General features: G+C 36.2%; 1 protein-coding gene across 1 annotated transcript in view; it reads left to right on the top strand.

Annotated features, from left to right (window-relative positions):
- LOC150100690 (TBC1 domain family member 1-like) overlaps positions 1-25,031 on the top strand; it is a 342,041-nt gene that overhangs the window by 162,956 nt on the left and 154,054 nt on the right. The window contains exon 12 of the mRNA XM_090401806.1: positions 9,218-9,364. Within this exon, the coding sequence (XP_090257932.1) occupies positions 9,218-9,364 (147 nt within the window). The remainder of the gene's footprint in view (positions 1-9,217; positions 9,365-25,031) is intronic.

Below are 25,031 nucleotides of genomic sequence, written 5' to 3'. Positions count from 1 at the left end.
TCGAGAGAGAGAGAGGTAGTGTGGTGCTATTAATGAGAGGAGAGTGTGTAACCAGTCAGGAAAATGAAAACTAGCTAATGGGAATGTGGGTATAAGATACCAGAGATAAAGAATGAGATAAGTATGCAGGGATGGTCTCAATGAGAACTTCAGGATCAAAGGACTCGAATGATGGATTACATAATTTTGGGGGGAAGGGGGGGGGGCTGGGGGAAGCTACTGTGTTTATACATCAATGCAAGGAGTATTAAAAATAAGGGTCCAGAATTCATGGCCTTCATATAGTTAGTCAGTTCACAAATCGTTGGTGTCACTGAGATGGTGTCAGGATGATGTACTTTCAGGAATAGAAAATGATGATTATAGTATTTTTTGAAAAAGACAGAAAAGATAAAAGAGGAGGTGAGGCATTACTGATGATTTCAGAAGAGTTGTATTCCCTCCATGTAAAACTTAAAGAAAGCAATAATGATAATGGCTTTGAGGCCATTTGGTGCAAGGTTGAGGTAAGCATGAATTTTAAACATTTAATGGGGTGTTGGTATAGGCCAGAAAATGAAGAGAGAGAGAGAGATGATTCTGAATGTTCAGACAGATGAGACTGGTGAGTAACAAAAGGACAATAATAATGGGTGAAGCACTGACTGGAAATAGGAAATAATATATGATCCTTGATCTGTTTAGTGACAATCACGTTATGCAGCATGTAGTTGAAGCAACATGTGAGACATGAGTCTTGGATTTAATTATATCATCTCATGCAGTGATAATGGAAGATATCAACTCAATATATCCCACCAACTAGGGAAAGTGATCATGCGATTTTGATGTGGGAAATGGCTAAGCAATTACAAGTTTCACACAACAAGAGAAATGTGTGGAATTATAGAGCAGGGGCTATGATAAATTAAGGAAACAAATTGATGATGTGCAGTGGCTTGATCAATTGAAGGGAAGAGAAATCAGCAGTGTCTTGGACTTTGCCTGGAGTCATTTACTTATGGCACTTTCCAGTTATATTCCAAAGGTTAGGAGGATAAAGAAAGTAAGGTGAAATGGATGAGCCATGAAATTATGCAGAAGCTTCTGAGAAAGAGGATGTTATGGAGGAGGTATAAAAACAGGGCACCTTTCAGCAGCATTGAAGATTATGAAGCACAGGCTAGGAAGGTGACAAGTGTAGTAAAGAGAAATTACCATATGTAAGGAGATTGGCTGAAGCAGTAAAACAAAATACTAGAGAATTCTGTGGTTATGTACTAGCAAAACAAAAAGTAAATACAAAAGACTGGTTTAGTTTGCTGGAGATGAACAAAGGTCATCTCTGAGAATATAGTGGAAATGTTCATTGAGTATTTTATTAATGTTTCTCATTTAGGGAGTGTTAGGAGTAATGTTGAATAACAATAGGAAGGAGAACAGCAAACTGACAGTTTGAGAATGGGAAGTTTCTAGAATATTAAATAAGTGTGATGTTAATAATGTTGTGGAACTGGATGGGATATTATTATTAGAATTCTCTGGTTGTAAGGACTCATTGAGAGAAGCTATGAATCACCCACACCCGCTGTCATACCTTCTCTTAAATTCATTCATGCCAGATATACTCAACAAGAAAATTGTTCCATTCACTCATGGTACAGTTGAGAGAAAAATCTAGTTTCTCAACCTTTCTTAACTGCACACAAACTTAACTTTTGAGGATGCCCCATTGTCCTCTCCCAATCTTCCATATGATAAAAATTTTATCAACCAGTATTCTATAGTGCCATTTCAAAAATTTATACACCTCTATCATATTGTCCCTCTTTCTCCTGTCTACTGGTGTCTGCAACACATATACTCAATCTGTCCTCATAATCTACATCCCATAATCCTGATATCATCTTTGCAACTCTTCTTTGCAATCTTTCCACAGCTTCTTTATCTCCTCCAAACCTTAGAGACGAAATCTGTAACAGTAGGCCAGATGCAGTCATATCAAGGCCTTGTAAAGAGGCAAAATGACTTCCATATCTTTACATGTCAGTGTTCATTTCAGCATTGCAGTTATCCTCTGGTTTTATTATTATTATTATAGCACAGGCATCTCTGTGGAGCCTTGAGACTCATTTTGGGACACCCAAATCATCAACACAGTACCCATTGTATCTCTCCTTGAAACCATTAACAGACAAAGCACTCACAATTGACTCATGCAACTCATTTCATTCATCCACTACTCTCCAAGCAAAAAATTCCTCATGCCCCTGCTAACCACACTCTTACCCAACTTCTTAGGATGACCTCTTGTTCTTACCTCTCCGCCAAGTGCTGAAACATTTTCCCTGCATCAGTCCTATATGATTCAAAAAAGACAGGATATGATATTCCTTGCACATCATCATCATCTTCTCATAAATCTCTCACTTAATAAGATTGCACATCAATTTCACTCCCATTCTATTTGTTCTTCAAACTCTAGGGCTACATGATTATAAAATATGACATGATGAAATATGACTGCACCATTTAAGCATTTTTTCAAAGCTTCCCAGAATTGCGGTATTCTTTCCATTCAGTGACTGACACCATGGAACCAAAGATGGTATTCTCTCGAGTTGGTCACATAATTTCAGGTTTTTTTCAGCATGTAACCTGTCCTGATTGGAATATCCTTATAGTTCGCTACTTCCAAGGTTAGCACAGCATGATCGCTATCACCGACTGTTGGCAAAACAATCACATCCTTAACTGAAACACCTTCTGAAGCTATGATCAAATCTAACACTCATTGGCCTCAAGTTGCTTCTTTCACATGCTGTTGAGAAAATTGTCATGCAGCAGCTGAATTTCAATATCTTATTATGAGTTTTCTCTGCTACCCAGTCAATGTTTGGATAATTTAAGTCACCCATAATAATTACTCATTTAGTGCCCATCAGCATAATTTGGTGATGCATTTCTTCATCCGTCAGGACTGTTAGGTCTATAACAATTCCCGCACCACATATTTCATCCTGTTAGCCTCCACTTCACACCAGATAGCCTCAAACTCACTGCTACATAGAGTACTGTTACCATTATTGCTTTCATGAGTTTCTATTCTAATTGGACTCAGATCATCTAATATCATTAGTAGCACTCCCCCCCCCCCTTTCCTCTCCTGTCTTTTCTGTGATTCCTAAAAATACCATGCCCTTTATACTCGAGATTCCAGTTACTACATCCAGCTTGAGAGCCAAGTTTCACTAATTGAAACAATTTAAGCCAGAACATATTCACCAAAGCAACAAACTCAACTACTTTATTTCTAATGCTGTTCACATTTGTGTATAGACATAATAATCACTCAAAATGCCTAAACCCAAATCATAATCCCCTTCAGTAGATTCATAACGATGCTTATTGACATTCTTATCTATTACATCTGCATATCCTAGCTGAAATTACATACATATCCTTAGCAAAACCATCTTCCTTCTTATTTTCTCAAAAGGATATATGACCACCTCTTTTCATACCAGATGTCTGCCAGGTCTCCTGCTCTGGTCATCATTACTATTTTGGACAGACATACTTGCCATTCTTCCTTGATTAGAATCGAAGAACATCAAGACTATATTACATTTTTGGAATCCAATAGGTCTTGCTTTGCTTCTCACACTGTTGACACCAGGCACACAGTTCTTTCAAACCAGACAAAATTTCTTCAATCCAGCAAGTTTCTATTTTATTGTTTTATTTGAAACATGGGAAATGCTACAAAAATCATCCAAATCCCAACCTATCAGACTGCATGCTAATCTCTACATTTTGGGAAATAATCACTATTAATTTTATTATTTTTTGTTTATTTTTTTAATGAATAATTATTTTAAATTATATTTTATCTATGCAACTTTTATAATTTTTCCTTTGAACTCTAATAGTGTAATCACATACTTCAGATGCGACCAAGACACAAGCTAGTATATACATGCTTAACCCTTTCTGCCCTAGTGATTCCAATTGGAATCACTAACTTTCTTGGCCTTCATAGCCCATGTTACGTAGTGAATGATTCCAATTCTGAAATGATTCATTGAAAATGAATCATTTCATTTTCAATGATTCATTGAAAATGAAATTTCCACGAATCATTGAAAAAAAATACATTTTCGTTTTCTGAAAAATGAAAATGTATTTTTCAGAAAAATACTTGATATCCTTGCTTTTTTAGACCTAAAGACAAAATAAATAGAAAGAAAAATTTTTTTCACTTGTAAAAAAAAATTCAGGTCAGAAAGGGTTAATGACTCAGTTGTAATCCATTTTTGAATGTAGTTAACGGTCTGTCTCCCTGATTATATCCATGTAACATTGGATGAAATGTATTGGAGTTATTGAATAAAATTCTATATATTTTTTTGTAACATGTGTAAGCCATGAAAGTCTTTTAAATATGACTTCATCAGAAAAGTAAAACCATGTACGCTGTATACTAAAATGCACAAAGAATGCAACCCATCCAAATGGCATCTCCTGTTGAGGTACACAAAATCATCACCAAACTTAAGAATAAGACAGCACCAGGATCAGATGGGATTTATAAAAATCACCAAACACCTGCCGCATAAAGCCATAATGTATATTGTTGCTATTATTAATGCAGTGTTAAGATTTCACTACTTCTCAGCATGATATAAAGTAACTGACATGATCTTAATCCCAAAACCAGGATAAGCAGTAAAATTTCTTCAGAACTATTGCCCAATCGGCTTGCTCTCCTGCCTAGGAAAAAGAGAGGGTTATACTAATTAAGACTGTGTCACTAAACAACTAAATCTCGTCTCATAAACCTGAGAGCAGTTTGGATTCCTGGAGAACCACTTCACTGAACAACAAGTTCTTAGAGTTATGGAAAACATTAGCATAGGATACAATTGGAAACAGTACAGAAGGATGATCTTCTTGGATGTTGACAAAATATGGCATAATAGGCTCTTTTCAAACTCTTTGAGAGCTTTGACTAGGACTGGTCAAACTTACCAAATCCTAACTCAGTAATCAAAAACTCCTAGTTAAGCTGCAGGTAATTAGATGAATGTAAAATCACAACAGGTGTCTCCCAGGGCTCCTTGTTATCACCTCTACTCTTTCAATCTGTGTGGCTGACATCCCACACACAGTTGCCAGTACAGTGGCTCTATATGGTAGACAATCCCACAAAATGGTATGCTCTCTGTGTCCTAGAATAGCAAACTGCAAAATGCAATCTTGGAACTTGCTGCAAGTTTATTTTTTACTTGGTTAGAGTATAATAAATTTAGTTTAATCCTTTATCCAAGTGTGAGCAAACAAAGTTTGTGCCTGAAAGTATCTTCAGGACTGGGGTAAGGTGGTACAACACCAGGGCACTCCTTGCAAAGGTGGAGCAAGCTACCAACACTCCTATCTCAGTATCTCCCATAATGCAAAAAACATCTCCTTGCGGATATGTCTAATGTTATCCATTTAAGGGAAGGGCCACAACCCAGACTTGTTTCGACCTTTATTGAGGTCTCTTCAGTGGGAGCCAGGCCCAAGTGGAGATACCAGGCAGAAGCATTAGCAGGTCATCTCTACCTATAGGAGTTGGCAAATGGTGTGCCACCCTTTTTTAATAAATTACTCTGGATTTAGAGAAAGATGTTGAAAGTTTATTTTTCACTTGGTCAGGGATGACCTGCTAATGCTTCTGCCTGGTATCTCCACTTGGGCCTGGCTCCCACTGAAGAGACCTCAATAAAGGTCGAAACTAGTCTGGGTTGTGGCCCTTCCCTTAATGCATAACATTAGACATATCCGCAAGGAGATGTGTTTTGCATTATGGGAGATACTGAGATAGGAGTGTTGGTAGCTTGCTCCACCTTTTGCAAGGAGTGCCCTGGTGTTGTACCACCTTACCCCAGTCCTGAAGATACTTTCAGGTGCAAACTTTGTTTGCTCACACTTGGATAAAGGATTAAACTAAATTTATTATAATCTTGGAACCAGAACAGTGATCAATTCACCATTCAAGAAATGGTGAATTGATGTCAATGTAGACAAAGCACCACAGTGCCATTCCCAAGATGAGTATCACTGGAAGGCAAGGTGGTAATGCTTGGCATCCCCATTCCATGGTAATCAGAACCAAATACTCAAGGACAACTAGATAAAGGGCTTTGCTACATGACTTACATCAATCATGTCTGCTCAGAGGCAAATAGGATAATAGGACAGCTACATCTGTTACTCAACCAGCATAGCCAGCTAAGCATGGAGCTTAAAACTACTCCTATACAAGATACTGATCAGACTAGTTTTGACATATGGCTCACCTGCCTCTACTGTAGTCATGTGATGGATTCAAATGTTAACAGACTACAGATAATCCAAAGCAAATGTTTACAACTAGCATTCATTGCATCATGGTTTGTAAGAAATGAAAACAGCTTCACGGAGAAGCCAGTATCATTGCAATCAAAATTTTCCTATGCAATTCAAAACGACTGCAAAATTCTTTGCAAATGATGCCATCTGCCCTAACTCATTAAAATACCAACATCCCAAAACCATACTGAACAGATAAGTTTTTTTTCTTAACTTACTGGAAGACCAACATGCCTAACATGGGCAAGCTAAAGGCTCAATATTTCAAGTCCTTTGTCATCTACAGCCAGTAGAACACAACAAACAAATATGTCATGACAAACATCAAAAAACTGCATTGAACAGATCATTTAAAAAAATGCTGCCATTATGGGCAAGCCAGGTGTTCAATAATCATCCTTAATCCAAAAATTTCCTTGCACATCCACTAAAGGGATAAAGGACTAGGTCCGGTCCAGTCATCTGTTGTGCCAGTAACCATGGTATCGTTCTGTATCTGGCTCTCACTAATGATATTTTATGATGGTTGCCTGAAAGTCACTATGGAGGGTCCCTCTGATCTCTGGGGATGGTAGGCCTTTACATGTTTGTGTACTTTGAGGCTTTGTGCATAATGAGTTTTTGCCTGCTGTGTAGAGCTGATCCTATGTCTTCTAAGTAGTCTACACTAAGGCAACTCGTGAATGCCAGGGAGTGTATTCCTGTAAGCTTTCTGGTCAACTTACCTTGCGAAATTTCATAGTTTCTATATTTGACTTTGAAATAATTCTGGATCTAATATCCACTTTGCTTATGCAATTTTGCATCACTAAAATGAAGCCTTTTGGCTCTTTATTTTAGAATTTTTGTTGTTGTTGTTGTTTGGCTATGTGTGAATGTGACCGTTTTAGGGTACTTGTGGATTTTTGGAATCTTGAACCAATGAAATCCTCAATAAAGGTAGAAACCAGCCTGGGTAATCACCCTCCCCATAATGCATAGCAATATACACATCCAAAAAGAACTGAGCTTTGAATTATGGGATCCTAAGGCAATCAATGTGAAGTCAATTACCTGTAGTAGTAGTAGTGAAGTCATGAAGATACTTCATGCACAAACTCTGTTTGCTTGCACTAGGTAAAGGATTAAACAAGAATGCAGTTTCTTGGCAACTATAATTTATATCAACAAGTAACTTCTTTCTTAACAGTTTGCATATTCATGGCACTATTGTGCTATGGGGTTCAGCAGTCTCGTGTATATAGCACTGATTTACCACACACAAACACATACATGTGAGGGTGGTCTGAAAAGTTCTCGGCCTCAACCATAGATGGCAACACTATTGGCAAGATTTTTTCTAAATTGATACATCTGTCATAAGCATCCATGTGAGATTGAAGTCATTCTATCAAGTAGTTTGCTTTATACAGCTGTCTGAAACAAAAGTGTTGTCTGTATCCCTTGAAATGGATAAAATTGAGTATTGGTTATAAAATAAAATTTTTTGTAACAAATGCATTCGAAGTTAATAAAAGTTTATGGGCACTCTTCTCCTTCATTTTTGACAATGAAATGGACTGCTGAGTTTCAATGTGGGCATACCAGCCTTGAAGATGATCCATGTGAAGGACATCCAAAAAGTGTTGCAACACCAGAAATCATTGATCAAGTGCACGATATGGTATTGGATGACCGACAAGTCAAAGTGTGTGAAATTGCTGAGACTATAGGCATTTCAAAAGAATGTGTAGGATATATTTTGTATGAAGAATTGCAAATGAAAAAGCTTTGTGCAAGATGGGTGCCATGCTTGCTCACAGCAGATCAAAAATGCACTCGCATGAAAATCTCTGAACAGTGCTTGGAGCGTTTTAAGAAGAATAAAACTGATTTTGTCTGTCGATTTATTACTATGGATGAGACTTGAATTCACCATTACACACCAAAATCCAAAGAAGACAAAAAGCTTTGTCTTCTTTGTTCACCGTCAAAGAAGACAAAGTCTGTTCCATCTGCAGGAAAGGTCATGGCATCGGTGTTTTGGAATATTAAAGGCATTTTGTTTATTAATTATCTTGAAAAGGGTAAAACAATAACCGGGGAATATTGTTCCGATCTTTTAACCAGACTAGACGAAAAACTTCATGAGAAAAGACCCGGTTTGCAGAAGAAAAAAATCATCTTTCATCAGGACAATGCACCTGCCCACAAAGGTGTTTTGGCAATGGGAAAATTAAAGGATCTGTACTATGAATTATTGGAACATCCACCCTATTCCCCAGATTTGGCTCCCTCTGACTTCTGTCTCTTCCCAAAACTGAAACTCTTCCTCATTGGTCAGCATTTTTCTTCAAATCAAGAGGTGATTGCAGCTGTAAAGGGGTATTTTGCAGATCTTACTGAGAACCACTGCAAGGACGGGATAATGGTGCTGGAGCATTGCTGGAATAAATGTATTAGTCTTAAGGGAGAGTATGCTAAAAAATAAAAATAATTTTGAAATTATAAATTTATTTTTTCATTGTTAGGCAGAGAACTTTTCAGACCACCCTCGTACATACTCTGTGTGTGTGTGTGCGCGTGCGCGTGCGTATATGAGTGATACTCCAGCAGTCAATTGATATACCAACTCATTCAAGAACAGTAAATTAAGTAAGGCCAGTTATTTGAGGACCAAATATTGAGAGATCACTAAAATTATAATAAGAATCTTGTAGTAAGTTTTATGATGTTATAATGATTATTTATTATTTTGTCAGAAATTTTAGTAGTAATATATAATTATTATTAGGTGTATTGTATATTATTGGTTTGTGAAAATTTAAGACCACATATTAAGTATGTGTTATAACTTCTAAAGATGCAGGCTTTGAAGAAACTAAGAATGGCAGTATATCAGATCTGAGGGAAAAGCGATCTTCTGCAGCACTACGAGCCCTGTGGAAAAAAGCTATAATGGAACAAGTAATTTTGATACGTATGGAAAAAGAAAATTTGAAGATCAAATGTAAGTATTTACTGAATATATTCTCTTTTTGATTATGTAGTGACTGAATATTGAATAAATTAATATGCACCATTTATCTCCGTTCCTCACTTTTATAGTATAACTTTTTATTCTGGCTATTATGAGCAATTATTATTATTTTCTTTTTTGAAATGGTTCATATTAGGCATATTACCAAGCTTTTTTGGCCTTCATTCATTTATGAGAAAAAGCAAAGTAATTTTTGACTTAATACACTTAGTCTAATCAGAACTTTTCTGATAAGTAAGAAATATGTACAGTTGCTATACCCATTTTCTAATGAAAGGACAATATAAACCACAAGATAAAAGTTTTCTTTTATATGTAATTTGAACTGGAAGAAATTCTGTTTATTCAACTCTTTGCCATATTCCACTATAAAAATGTAGTTATGCATTCCCCTTGTTTCAAGTTCTTATTTCAAACACAAGCTATGCTTTTCATAAGTGGGCACAAATAGTCGTGGTCATGGACACAAATGATTTAGTTGGGGAAAAAAACGAATATCAATAGAGACTTCAGGAAGTTGCTGCGGCAGGTAAAGGATTATAGTGTTGCTTGAAAAGTCGTTAACATGTTACCCAAATTTAACAATAGTAAATTGAGAAGATCAGTAAGATAAATGGTAAGTAAGAATGAATAGTAAGATTGCTGAGTTGTGTTAAGCAAAAGGGGATTTGATTTGTAAATCTATGAACGCAATTTGAAGGAAAGTTGGAATGATTTAAAGTTGATGGATTTCATTTGAATGGGTTTGGTGTGTGTGTGTGTGGCATTTAGAAGACATAAAGTCAAGAAGATAATGTAGTAAATGATCAGTTCAGTGTCTACTTGTGAAGCAGGTAAGCAGATTGTATGACAGGAGGAAGATGGATACGAAGTTTAAGATGTGGTTGCAGCAGCACAATATGATGGAATGCATAAAGGTGAAGATGAGATAGGTAGGAATGGAAATCAGAGTCAAGATCAGGGAAATGGGAGTGGTCAGACCAAAGAGCGGGGTTACAGTATAGTAGCTAAAATAGAGAATGTCGGTGCCAATAGAATGGTCTCAAAGACACAGGGATTGTTATGTTTGTACACAAATGTACAAACAATGTTGAAACAAGAAAAGGTTACTGCCAAAAATGGATATAAGTAGAAGTATAAAGCTGGTGATTATAGGAAGCTCTGTAGTCAGTTAGCATCAGTATTTTGGGAAGATGAGCTGAGCAGAAAAGATGTTGACAGTGCATGGAAATTCACAAGGCATTATCTGACACAAGCAATGCATAACTGTATACCAAGGGTTAAGCAACTAAATAGAGTAGGAGTGAAATGGATGAACAGTGAAATCAAGCCAGCTGTGCTGGAAAAGAAAATGTTTCTTCCTTTCCGTGTGATGGTATGCATCCGTGAATCCCATCCCCTTTACGGGGAGGAACGGCACCATCTAAGTCCCTCCCCCAAATTTTATCCGGGCTCCGGAACCGGCATAGCTGATGAATCAGACCTATGGCTGAGTCAGTATTCCTGACTGTAATCTGTATGTGTGTTCACAAGACCGGTTTGCCTGCTTTGCAGGATGAAAAACCCCAGATAAACTGGTGGGAAAAACCCTGCTGTCTACCCCAAGACCGGCTAACTTGGCTATGGCTGAGGAAGATCCTTAGCTCCTCATGTCGTCAACGGGAATCGAACCTAGGACACTCCTTCCCTAAGCATATGTTGTGAAGCACATAGCCACTAGGCTAACTGCACGGACAAGAAAATGTTATGCAGGATGTACAAGACAGTTGGTAGTGATCAGATCCATGAAGAGTATAAGGTGCAGGCTAGAAAGGTGACGAGCATGGTAAAGAAAGAAAAGTATGAGAGGAGATTGGCTGGTCAGGCCAAGGTTAACTCAAGGGAAGTTTCTGCTGTATGGCAAACAAGAGAAGGAATAATTATGGCAGGTTGACACTTGTGGATAGTCATGGCAGCAGAATAATAGTTATTATTATTGCATCCTCCATGGAGTTGGCAGACTCATTGTGGAAGGTTCATTTAAATAACAACATTTATCATACTGAATCTTAAAATCCTTAACACTCCTTGCATTAACAACACATTCTGGTAATGCATTCCATTTCATTGACAATTCTCCATGTAAAAAAATTAATCCTCACACCCCGGCTTCACTACACTCTTTACATAACTTCCAGGCATGGCCTCTGGTTTTATCCCTCTTGCCTTCCACTCTTTTTAGGTTACAGGCAAATTCATCGAAAAACAGTTAATCGAAAGACAATTCACCGAATGCAATTCATCGAACAGCAATTCATCGAAAAAGCAATTCGCCGAATAAACAATTCGCCGAACGACAATTTAACGAATGGCAATTCGTCGAAAAGGCAATTCATCGAATGACCAATTCCTCGAATGACAATTCATCGAACGACAATTCATCGAAAAAACAATTCACCGAAAATTTTTCGATGAATTCTTTCATAATTCATCGAAAAGTCATTTTTCTTGCAAACTATTGTTTAGAAAATGTTCAGTAACAATGCGGAACGTTACTCATGATACAGACAACATATGGAAGCGGTCATTGAAACGTAATAATTATTTTCTTGCATTTTAGAGCATTTAATGTAAGTGTACATCCTGCTTCATTGTACAGTTAGCGATTTATCTGTAGGGAAGACAGGAGTACCACATGCACTTATCTCCCGAATAACCTCGAAAACATGTAATTGCAGTTAATAAGGGGAGGAATAGGCTAAGAAATTCGTTCTACCAAATTTTGTCACAATAAGTCTAGTCGATTGAAATTAAAAATTTCATTAATTTCATCCAGCCAGAGCGAAATTGCTAATATCATTTAGGAACTTCTTTACGGAAATATCATGATAAAAGTGATCCATTACGAACTAAAACTGAACCGTGCATTCAGCTTCTTGTACTGAAAACTTCTGCTAAGTCAGCGAGTTATTGTAATACATAATTTCGACATTTTTCTTTGTCGCCCCGAATATAGCTGAACTGAAAACTGGAATGGTTCGACATTTTTTTGTAAAAGTTTCAAATACGGAATCCAAATAAAATTTTTTCATTAATAAATGTAATAAATAAATAAATTTACTGAACGTAAGTTAGTAGGCCTAATACTGAGATGACTAGGCTTTTCCTCCTGGAAATAGGCAAATCGGACAAGAAAGACAATAAGAATCCATATTGTTCTGTAATTATTCCTTAGTAAAGCAGCATTGCTATACCAACAATCATTATATTGAGGAGGATGAGGGAAAATAGTATTAATCATTAATATTACTACTACTACTAATAATAATAATAAATTGATTTTTTGATGTAAATATTTTTCACAATATAATAATAAAATATACAGGAATTCAGAGTAAAAATATTGGAAAACTTGAAAAAATTCATTCCTGAAGATTTTTCAATCATGTTTCACTTATTTACTCCTGTTTCTGTTATTCCTCAACGACAGGAGTGCCACATGCACTTATCTCCCGAATAACCTCGAAAGCAAGTAATTGCAGTTAATAAGGGAAGGAATAGGCTAAGAATACTAATGAGTATATGTGTGGGTATATTTCTGGGTTTTGAGGAGGTGATCGGTGCAGTTTGTTAAAAAAATAAATAAATAAAAGGTTAAAATATTCTCTAGGAAAGGAAAATAATAAAATAAGGAATGATGAATAAAGAGTCTTAAAAAACAAACCTGTAAACCTTTTAGAAGCATACTCATCTAGTGTTATATTTAGATGAGCAGCGGTTGGAAGTCTTATTCGACTTTTGAAGGATGCCAGTGGTCGGCAGATCACAGTTAGAAAACACAGTGCTAAAGGAAATTGGAATTGGGTTGAGCTGTTTTGAATTAAGGAAGAAGCAACTGGCCTTAAATCACTGCGTGTTTTTCCTATTCGGTTCGCTTGTTTTTCGGCAAGAAAAAAACAAAGAAAAAATTTCAGAGAGGAAAACCTTCCATCCTCGTATGAGACAGGCTAACTCACCTTCAGGTTAAACGCCCTGATAAAGGCGCTTGACATCCTTGATAAACGTAGGATGCTGACGTCCTTTTCAGCAGTTTCATTAAATGGGCTGTAGAATTTTTCTCTTCTCGGTTTCTGCAGTTTTGTAGAAAATAAGTTTAGGATGGAGGACTTTTTTTTATACATTCACGCCAAGTTTTTTTGTAGTCTTCCATTTTCCAGAGATGAGATGTTTCTTAAAGTTGATTTTTCTGTTTTGGAATTTTCGAGTTGGTTCGAAAAAATGGCTCAACAATGCGATCGTGCATGATCGCATTGTTGAGCCATTTTTTCCATGAGGAGACGACTACGAGAGTGGCATACCTAAATATGCTAGAGAAATTTGTGTTTCCCAGATTGAGAATGTGTAGGGCCTCATTTTCCAGCATGATGGAGCAACTCCACATTATGGCGACTGCGCGTATCCCACTGCTTGTGGCCACCGCGCAGTCCCGATTTGATTCCGATGGATTTCTTCTTTTGCGTATATTTATATTCGTGTATAAATAATTAAGTAAAAGAGTTATTTTCCCAAATGATTACTTTTTCCGATTTTTACATATGGCTATGTTCGTGACCGAACAATTCATCGCGAGGAAAAATCAGAAAAATTCATCTCGCGAACTATTGATTGCAGAAAAAATTCGCTGAAAATGTTATTCGCTAGAAAATTGAAATGATATTGCATTGATACCGATATAAAAAGTAAATGCAGTGAAGATAAATTTCGTAAAGGCGTAAACTTTTACTAACGCATAAACTGAACAAACTTATTTGCCATCGCAATACATAAATGTCTTTTTACTGTATTCAGTGTTAAACAAAGCCACCTGTTTTCTGGCTTCTGCATTATAGCATCTGTTGAAGTGAAAGTTTCTTTAATGGTACATGGACATTTTCATTGTAGTCTTCGGACAAAACAGAAGTAGTAAAAATTTATCAATTCCTGAGTAAAAATGAATACTTCTGTGTGTTATAAGAAGTTGATTTACAACAAAATATTAGCATTTTTGAGATATCTTCTATTATTGATAAGACATAAGAGCTGCTGACAGTAAAAAATAAATAAATAAAATAAAAAAAAACCTAATGTATTGAGATTAACAAATTGTTCAATGCTAGCAATGTTGAGTTCTTTCCTCATATCGTTGTTTTTAATATGATATTGCCATTGATGCCCTCTATTCACGCTCCTAATCTTTCTCTCTAATATCTGCGCTCTCTAGACTTTGATAGTGTTTTTTTTTTCTTTCTAAACCAGCTTTCAGATCCATAATTTTTTAAAACTGGTTCGAACACTGTCTTGTATACAGCTAGTTTTAGTGTTTTGAATAATTTCTCTAATTCCATGAAACTTTGTTCTTTTTCCTTCCTACCATACCAGCTTTGCTAATTCTGTTGTCTATTTCCATATTTAAAATTTTAAATTTGCCAACTTTACTAAAAATTGTGCCTAAATAGCTGAAATATTATGCTTCTTCTGTAAGTTCTCCATTCAGGATGCAGTTCACATTTCGTCTTTTTATTGTTGATTTTCATACCAAATTTAATACAGCATTTATTCAGTTTATTTAGGGAAGCAGACTTATACTGGATTTATATGAGAGTATATATATATATATATATATTTTTTTTTTTTTTTTTTTTTCTTGTAGGATGTACATTACGATAATATCCAGTGCGTAACCACCGTAGATATGTTGAAAATATAATATGAAGGATATCATATACAGAATGATTCAAAATTTATGCTTATTTAGAAGAATTTCTAATGCTTACGCCCCCCCCCCTCCTTATTTTCTCCTGCAATTCAATTACATAACCACTCTTAATTTCTACAGGTTTGAAAAAGTTTCCAGATAGTATTCAAAATCTATTACTCCATTTTACCATTTTGACAAAAGAAATAAGAGAATAATATTGTTGTACCGTGAAGATTCTAATTCTGTAATCTTTCTTTGCCATCTTAAATCAGCTGTTCTACTGTCTGCTGAAATTATTTGAAATTTTAGAAACACTATGCTATATTTTCAACGTGTAAAACTGCTTATATGCATACCACACAAAAGAAAGTTCAGTAGAAATTTCAGATTTTTGTTTCTTTTTCTTAAAATAATCTAAATATTTTTACTTCTACTTCTGATGCTGGTTGCTATTTCTGAAGTAATCTACGTCTTAGAAATATTTGATAGTAATCCTCTTAGCTGGAGGAAAAGGGTAAAGGCTTAGATTACTCTGGGTGCTATTGAGAAAGAAAAGAGAGGACACTTAGCCAGAAGGGACACTAAAGTGCCTCAAGCTGTAGTGCGAATTAGATCAAGAATGTCGTGTTTTGTTTTCAATTGTTGATTAGTAGACATCCTAACATAGAAATAAATATAGACATTTCTTTCACAGGCTGATACAGTATTTATGCTAAAATAAGTTCTTAATTTGTAATGATCAGTTTCATTTTTATTATCGAAAAATTATAAATTATTTCTTTCAATTATCTTGAAAAAGAAGATTTGAATTGTTTTTGAAAGAAAAGGAACATATGCATAATCTTATTTTTTGGTGGGGCGGGGGGGTTATAGACTTATTCAATCTGCAGATATTTCAGAGAATTTATTTTATAAATCGTTTGCAAGACAACTGTTACAAACGTAAATCACTTTGGGAAACATGTCCATTCATTTTAGTGTAAATAGTAGCAAATGTTTAGCTACTTCAACAATGCCATGTATCTAAACTGGAAGAAAAAAATATTTATACAAGAGTAATAACATTTATACAAGAGTAATAACATCTGCTGATGTTAGAACTCTTACATAAATAATTTTTTTCTGACATATCTCTATTAGTTATAATGTAATCAATCTACAGATTTTTGCCCTCTTTTATTCTACCATCTTATGGGCAGCGATTTCTTCTTTGTACTACAAGAAAAAAAATTCAGATAACACAAGAAAAATATGTAGTATTTTCTTTTTCATTGGGTGAATTTACAATGTCCTTTCTTTGTGTTTTGGAAGGAAAGTGTAAATGATTATTTTCTTACTATTTTTGCCATTATAACATCTGATACAATTAGTATATCTGAACTAGCAGAAAATATATACATATCAATTTAAATCATAACCGTTAATTTCATTTTGTAATGACCAATTATACAGGAAAACCAAGAAGATTACAATATAAAGAAAATAAAGAAAAAAAATTAGTGATATGATTAAAGAATTTCATTTTATTCTCTATAAAACAGAGTCGCTCAAGCAGGTCCTTCAGGAAATCTGTGAAGTATTCTTCGAAACATGATTTTGAACAAAAATATAACATAATCTTGAACCTCCGCAGCCTGTTTTTTTTTCAAAAATAATTCAAATATTTCAAATAATTATCGTGAATTAATTTTTTTCGAGAACAAAGAAAATGTTTTGTGGAGTAAGCGATTAGAAAAAATTAGCAAAAAAATAAAAATAAATAAAAATTAAATTAGTGTTCCAAGGTAAGGCGATATTTAAATGAAGAAACTATGCAAGAACCTTTATTTTGTCCAGGCATTAAAATTGCTTTGTACAATAAAAAGAGAAAATAAAAATAATTTCTATATTTTTAGTTTATCCAATATAACTAGGATTCAGTTACCCAGCATAGAACGAGGAACTGCATTCCTTGTTATAGACAACTGAGATGCAGCTATGAGCGTGAGATAATCCGATTAACTGTTCTCTTCAGCGGGAGGGTTTATCACACCTTCTAATGGACATGCTGGCCGAATTGCACTTCTTATAACTTCAACAGATAGCATTCATCGTATCCAGATTTATCTGGACGTCTATAGACGTCCTGCCCGGTTGAGGGGGGGGGGGTTAAACGAGGAGGAACTGGTACAGTTAATAGATGACGTCGAACCAAATGGCAGGGAAAGTTCTGCCAAAGATTATGATTGTGATGAATCCGTTAAAGAATTCAGTTTAAAGAAATTAGCAATAAGATTAGACTTGGCAAGAAAGTTATTTTATGGATAATGATCTCTCAATGGAGCTTTCCAGAAAATTTACGAGACAATTGGATATTTGTTTAGTTCCGTATTATGAACTTAATAAAAAATTGTAGCATAGTGGTAAGCAAGGTCTTATTACTGACTTCTTGAATTCATAACTAAACCAACCGAAGTATGCAATAAGAACTGTTGCATATATAAATAAAGAACATCTATGAAGTATACATACAATTTATAATTTTTATAATTTTTTACTATGTATTTGTTGCATAGTTTATGTTTTCTTAACTTACATGAATTACCTGAATATGTCATTGTTTATATAATCTTACAAAAAAGAAAAAACGATATGGGAACCTAAACCTACTTTTTCTATGTGATTTGAGTCTCGCATAACGCGATTTATATAACGCGGTATTTTTGTGGAACCTAACATCCGCGTTATACGAGAGTTACCTGTACTTCAATTTGTATCTTACCTTCCAAGTCAGCAGACTTCATTCGTGCCCAATGCGGAAGTGTTTAAACTATTTAAGAATATGCAAAAAAAAAAAAAAATTGACCTCTACTGTAAGCCGAAATTGTTCTATTTTTTTTTTTTTTTTTTCATTTTTATGCAATTTACATAACTGTTTACTATTAATTTACAAGTATACATACACATATCATATGTAGAGAATTAGCCAAGAACTAAAATTAGACAAGATTTTTGCATGTGCATCTTAAATATTTTTTATGTTATTTAAATATTTTAGTTATCATCTTTATGCTAAGACCAATATTGTAGATAAAAATTCCTATTACCAACAAATTTATCATTTTTGTCAACAAATTTATTTACCAAGTATTGAAACTAATTGATTTTCAGTAATAATAATAATCGTATGATGATACACGGTCGTGAGTCCCCTTTATGGGGAGGTACGGTACCATCTCATTCCCCCCAAAATTTTATCCGGGCTCCGGAACAGCTGACGAATCAGACCTATGGCTGGGTCAGTATTCCTGACTGTAATCCGTGTATGTTGAGAGAGGACTTGAAAGTATTGTTAAAGGTAGCGAAAGAAAAGAGTGACAGAGTTAGAATGGTGAGTCTGTTGCCGCGGTATGACAGAGAGGAGTTTAGAAGGAGGGCCATAATCGCAAATGACATTATGCGCAGGTTATGCAGACGGTGTGGTGTGGAATTCGTGGACGTGTGGAATGAGTTTGATGGGCGAAAGGACTTATACAAGATGGATGGCCTGCATTTGAATAGACTTGGTGTGCGAAGACTGGAAAAAGTGTTGCTGAATGAAGTGAAAATGGATGTGCAGAACCAGGGAAACTAGAACTACCAAGGAGGGAGGGGAGTGGATATGCAGACATCAGTGAGACAGTTGAGTGTAAAAATGTATATAATGTACCTGAGCCAGCACTAAGGACAAAAAATGGGAATGGGACATTTAGAATAATGCATCAAGATAGGGGTGGGACAAAGGGATCACTGCATTTCATGTATACTAATGCCAGGAGTATTAGGAACAAGAAGGAAGCATTTTTGGCCTTGATTGGCTCTTCCTGGCCACAGGTTATTGGCATTAGTGAAACATGGCTGACGAAAGATGATATAGTTAGTGGGATAGAATGTGTAGGTTATAGTGTGTTTAGGAGGGACAGAGAGAATAAAATGGGGGGAGGTGTTATTGATGATAGCTGATGAACTGGAGCCAAGGAGAATTGAAGTTGTATTGCAGGATAGTGAAAGGAGCTCATTTGAGGCTATTTGGTGTGAGATTGAGACTGGCAGAATAAAATATACAGTTGGGTGCTGCTATAGACCAGGTGATGGAATAGATGGTGGAGATAGTATTCATAAACAAATTGATGAAATGAGTGGAAGGAGGGTAATTATTATGGGGGAATTTCAACTATGGTAACATTGATTGGAAGGAGGAGAGGACACATGTGAGGAAGGAAATGGATTTTATTCAATTATTAAGGGATAACTATCTGAGACAGCATGTAATTGAAAATACTAGGGGTGTGAGAGTGCTTGACCTGGTAATAGCATCTCACAATTTGACTGTAATGAATATGACCATGTTGCCACCTATTGGTGAGAGTGATCATAAGGTCTTGACCTGGGAGGTGGCTAAAGGTGTGGAATTTTTGATTAAGACAGGGTATATGTGGAATTACCGTGCTGGCAAGTATGACAAGCTTAGGAGATTGCTTGGATCAGTGCCATGGCATGTACAACTGCAAGGGCTGGACGTCGATAGAGCATGGGAAGTGGTCAAGGAGCATTTACAGGAGGTTATGGCTGATTGTATACCTAGGGTCCGAATAGTAAAACAAGTAGGGGTTAAATGGATGAATAACACCATTAAGCTTGAGCTGCAAAAAAAGAAACAACTGTGGAGGGAATTTAAAGAAAGGGGTGACTTGCAGGCACACGAACGGTATAAAGTGCAGGCCAGAAGGGTAACGAGTGTGGTAAAAACAGCAAAAGCCGATTATGAAAGGAAACTAGCTATGCAAGCAAAAGAGAATCCCAAACAGTTCTTTCAATATGCTGCAAGCAAGAAAAAAACTGTACATGGCAAAATGATTTTAAGGAATGACGATGGTAAGGAGGTCACTGAACCAGTCGATATAGTGGAGTTACTGAGCGTGCACTTTGCAAAAGTATATCATCCAGGTGGTGACATTGAAAAATGAAGGAGCCATTAGTTTATACGGGAATTGTGATGAATGAAGTGGAAGTGAATAGTCTATTACAGAACCTTAATGTGAATACATCTGTGGGATTGGATGGTATACCGGCACGGGTCTTGCGTGAAGCGGCTAAGGAATTATCAGTGCCCTTGACCATGTTGTTTAATCTGAGTCTCGGGTCTGGTTTAGTCCCGAAGGCGTGGAAAGAGGGGAAAATAGTTTCACTGCATAAAGGAGGATCCAAGACTATGGTTGCAAATTACCGACCAATCAGCATATCAGGAGTTGTTATCAAGGTCTTGGAGAAAGTAGTCAAGAGAAAAATACAGGAATGGATTGATGAAAATGAGATACTGTACAGGGGACAGCATGGCTTCGTAAAGGGTAGATCATGCCTGAGTAACTTGCTCAAGTTTTATAACAAGGTGACGGCTGAACTGGATAAGGGAAATGGGTTTACAGTGATACTGCTGGACCTGGCAAAGGCGTTTGACAGGATACCACATGGAATTCTAATCCGTAAACTACAACATATGGGAATGGATATAGGGTTGGTGAGATGGATAGGTGGGTGGTTGATGGAGAGATATCAAAGAGTGGTTTATTCAGGAGTGGAGTCCAAAAGACGGCCTGTGACTAGTGGGGTGCCGCAGGGTTCTGTTCTTGGACCACTGCTGTTTAATCTGTTCATTAACGATATAGGGAAGGATCTAAGTGGAACAGTTCATTTGTTCGCTGATGATGCAAAGTTGGGGAGGGCGATAGTGAATGCAGAAGATGTCAAAGTCTTGCAGGATGACTTAGATAGATTGGAGTTCTGGGCTAAGGAGAATGGATGTCAATTTAATGTGACAAAATGTAAGGTTATGCATTTTGGGGTGAAAAGATTAGCAGCAGTATACCACATGGGTGGAACTGTACTCCAAGAGATTGATGAGGCCAGGGACTTGGGAGTGTTGGTGGATAGGGAGATGAAGTTTAGGGGGCACATTGCGAAAGTAGCTAAATCAGCTCATCAACTCACTTGGTTGTTGAAAAATACCTTGACGAGCAGAGACAAGCAAGTTATTGTACCTCTGTACCGAACCTTGATAAGACCTCATCTTGACTACTGTGCCCAGATTTGGTCACCTCGGTTCCTTCTCGATGGGGAGGAGGTGGAGAGGATCCAGAGGCGAGTGACTAAGATGATAGCAGGTCTATGGAATGAACCATATGAGAACAGGTTGAAGATTTGTGGGTTGCAGAAACTGGTTGATAGGCGGAAAAGGGGAGATATGATTGAGACATTCAAATTGCTAAAAGGATTCTATAAGATTAATTCAGAGGATATTTTTGAGATCAGGACTGGTGGTGGGAGAACTAGGGGACACCTATGGAAGCTGGGCAAGAGTGTGGTTAGCAGTGGTGTTAGAGCTGGGTTCTTTACTTTTAGAGTGGTAAATGAGTGGAATAAGCTGCCAGAGTCTGTTGTGGGTGCTATGACAGTGAGCGAGTCCAAGGCAAGGTATGATAGATACTGTGAGAATGTCGTATAGTTGTGTGGACATGATGTTTAGGGCCTCCCTCGATGAGTCTAAGGACTCCCTGGAGTAGCCCGAAAATAATAATAATAATAATAATGTTCACTGGACCGGTTTGCCTGCTTGCGGGATGAAAAACTCCAGATAAACTGGTGGAAAAAACCCTGCTGTTCACTCCCAAGACCGGCTAACTTGGCTATGGCAGATCCTTAAGCTCCTCACGTCATTGACGGGAATCGAACCTAGGACACTCCTTCCCCCAGGAGTACGGTTGCGAAGCGCATAGCCACGAGGCTAACCGCGCGAACTGATTTTCAGTGATATTACACTGTAAATGGATCATATAGTTTATATGTATGTTATCTGATTTTGCTGAACTTTTTTTTTTCAAATAACTTTTCCATTTTCATTCAGTTTACCTGACTTATTTACACTTAGGCTGGTAGTGATGCATTTTCTCTTGCTTTTATATGTATAATGTAATAAACTTGCCCTACTTTTATATTCCCGTTATTTTCCATATGTAATTGCAATTACCAGCAACTTTCGTATACTGATAATAAATTAATCATATGAGAATTAGTAAGGAAATACAATTATTCAGTGACATATATTATATATATATTATATATATTATTATACGTATTATATTATACATTATGTTACATTTCAATTTTTGCAATAATGTGCATTTATTTTAGAATACTATTCAAAACATAACACTGCAAGTTTCTTAAGCATTATTACTCTACATTGTAAACTGAAGACAGTCGTTTTTGTTGTTTTCTATACTTCTTTTTATTACCTATTCTTCTGAAATCTAGTCTTCTCGTTTCCGATAATCTTTGTTAGTGCATCCTTATTTATTTATTCATTTTAATTTACTCATTTTAAACACTGCATTTGTATACCAATTCTCTTTCCTGTTTTGGATTATTGCATGTGGTCAGTAGAGGATTATTATCATTAGGGGAGATACTAAGGGAAAGTGATCAGAGCATACTTCACCTTTACGACGAGTTGCCTCATACCTGAAAATACCTCAGGCGCAAACTTCACTTATCTGTCTGTATGCTTACTTGCGAAAAAGGATTAAAACCGAGTTTAGAAAATTGCTTGGTATCTTTAACATAGTATATACCCAAGTTAAAAAACTTTTCACATATATATTATTATATTATATTACATATAATTATACTATATTATATATATTATATTATAAGCTGTTGATTATCCGCCATGACAACTGGAAAGTGTAGTTCACAAGTTGAAAGTGTAGTTTTAATAATTTTACAAATTATTAAAAATCAAATCAAGCTATAAGATACAAACGGGAGTGAAATCCGTCGCATTAAATAAAACATTCAAGATTTCTGTTTGTGTTAATTATTTTGAGTTTTTGCCTGCAGCTTCGTGATGTGACTTTTTTTGGTTTCTTGTTTTGTTTGTGGTTGATGGCTCTCAAACTGCTATCTTAGGGTATATTCCTAAACAACTAAATGTTTTCGAGGATGCCATATGTGTAGTTTATTCATTTGAATTTTATGGGTTTCACACTAATGACTTTCCATATGCAAATATCTGCGGCATAAATATGCTTCGGCCGAATGGACTAAGGCTTCGATGACTGTGTAATGTCTAAGTGAATATTAAATATGTTCTTCTGGCCTGCTTGCTTTTGATAGAATAAATAAATAAATAAATGGGCCACACTATGGAATCTGTGATGCTTGTAGCTTTCTAGTGAAAGCTCTAAGTGTATTCTACAAAAATTCTGAATTCTGAAGGAACTTCAACCCTAATACCCCATTAGGAGATGGAAATGAAATTAAATGTTAAATATATTAAATATTAAATATCTTTGTGATAACTTCAGCGTTCTCCTTACGATTTCTTTTAACTGCAGAGAATAGGATATGTAGTTGTATCTCATTAAAATCTCAATCTGAGCTAATTTCATAATTTTTGATTACATTTCTTTCTTAATTGTGGAAAGGCAGCATGCTCTAGGTTTCCCATTACTATTGACACTATGGAAAACTGTGATGCTTGTAGTTATCTAGTAAAAGTTCTAAGTGCGTTCTACAAAAATTCTTTAAATTCTTCGTTTATGATGCAACTTTATATTCAATGATGAAATTGTTGATTTCAGCCACTGATTTTGAAAATGTGATAATATAAGTACTTTTAAAAGATAAACCAGAAAGAAACACAAATAACAGTTTATGAATAATATATTATCTATTATCTACCTTTTCCGCAACATGAATAATTATTCACTTTTAAGTGAATAATTATTCATATATAAACAATTATTCATAAATAAACAATTAAGCTGACCGTCAATTATAATTGACGGTCAGCTTAACAGCACAATACAACTTATATCTGAGACTTCTCAACAAAACTAACGGCTCCCAAGGGGCCACGCACACAGTTTGGGAAGCGCTGGACTAAAATACTCCACATTTGTCTCAAATAATCAAAACAACCCATAACGGTCTTTCCAAAGGTCGAAGTTCTCAAGGTAGCCAGTCAGCTAAAATACCTAGGAGTAACAAGAGATGTAAAATTGAGATTGAGGGATTAGGCCGATGAGCGCTGAAAACAATATATACAGGAGCTATACTACCATTGATAATTGACGGTCAGCTTAACAGCACCATGCGACTTATATCTGGAACCATTAAAACAACTCCTATTTATTGGCTTACAATGCTAAGCAACATAATACCACCAAATCTAAGAAGTGATGCTCTGTCACGAGAATATGACAAAGTACTCAGAAATACTGTATTGCCTATACATAATGACATATCAGAACTATAGCTTAACAGATTGAAATCAAGAAAGCCCCCCCCCCTCTTCGTGAAGATAAACATCTGAGAATGATTAATTAAAATACTAAAAATTAATGGAAACGAGTGTCGAGCATAAATACTAATGCCCAACTCAAAATTTAGTTTGATAGTTGCTGCCTCAACATCCCGGCAGGGGCGCGCCAGTAGTGTCTGGCACCTGTGTGCAAAACTTTAGTTGGCGCCCCTATCCTCCCCTCCAATAAAAAAATCACTTTAAAAAAACGTTTTTTTTTTTAAATATTTCCTCCTCTTTGGCACCTTTACTATCCTGGCGCCAGTGTGCGTCGCACACATTGCACATATGGCCGGCGTGCCCCTGTATCCCGGGTGTGGAATTGGAAAGACATGGATAACACTGAACAGGATTCGTACGCAATAGAAGATGTGCAAGCTTTCTGTACAAGTGGAGGAAAATTCCCTCACCGGAGTGTGACTGTGGACACCCGAACCAATCAATCCATCATATTTGCATTGAGTGCAGTCTTCGCGCATATACGGGTCAAAGGAGCGACTTCCTAGAGGCGACACCGCCTTCTATAGACTGGATCAGAGAAC

Source organism: Typopeltis vanoorti, chromosome 12 (assembly GCF_054136105.1).
Source record: "Typopeltis vanoorti isolate ZY-2024b chromosome 12, IOZ_Tvanoo_1.0, whole genome shotgun sequence".
Lineage (NCBI taxonomy): Eukaryota > Metazoa > Arthropoda > Arachnida > Uropygi > Thelyphonidae > Typopeltis > Typopeltis vanoorti.
The sequence above is the reverse complement of the archived record's forward strand: the minus strand, read 5'-3'. Positions and strand labels throughout refer to the sequence as shown.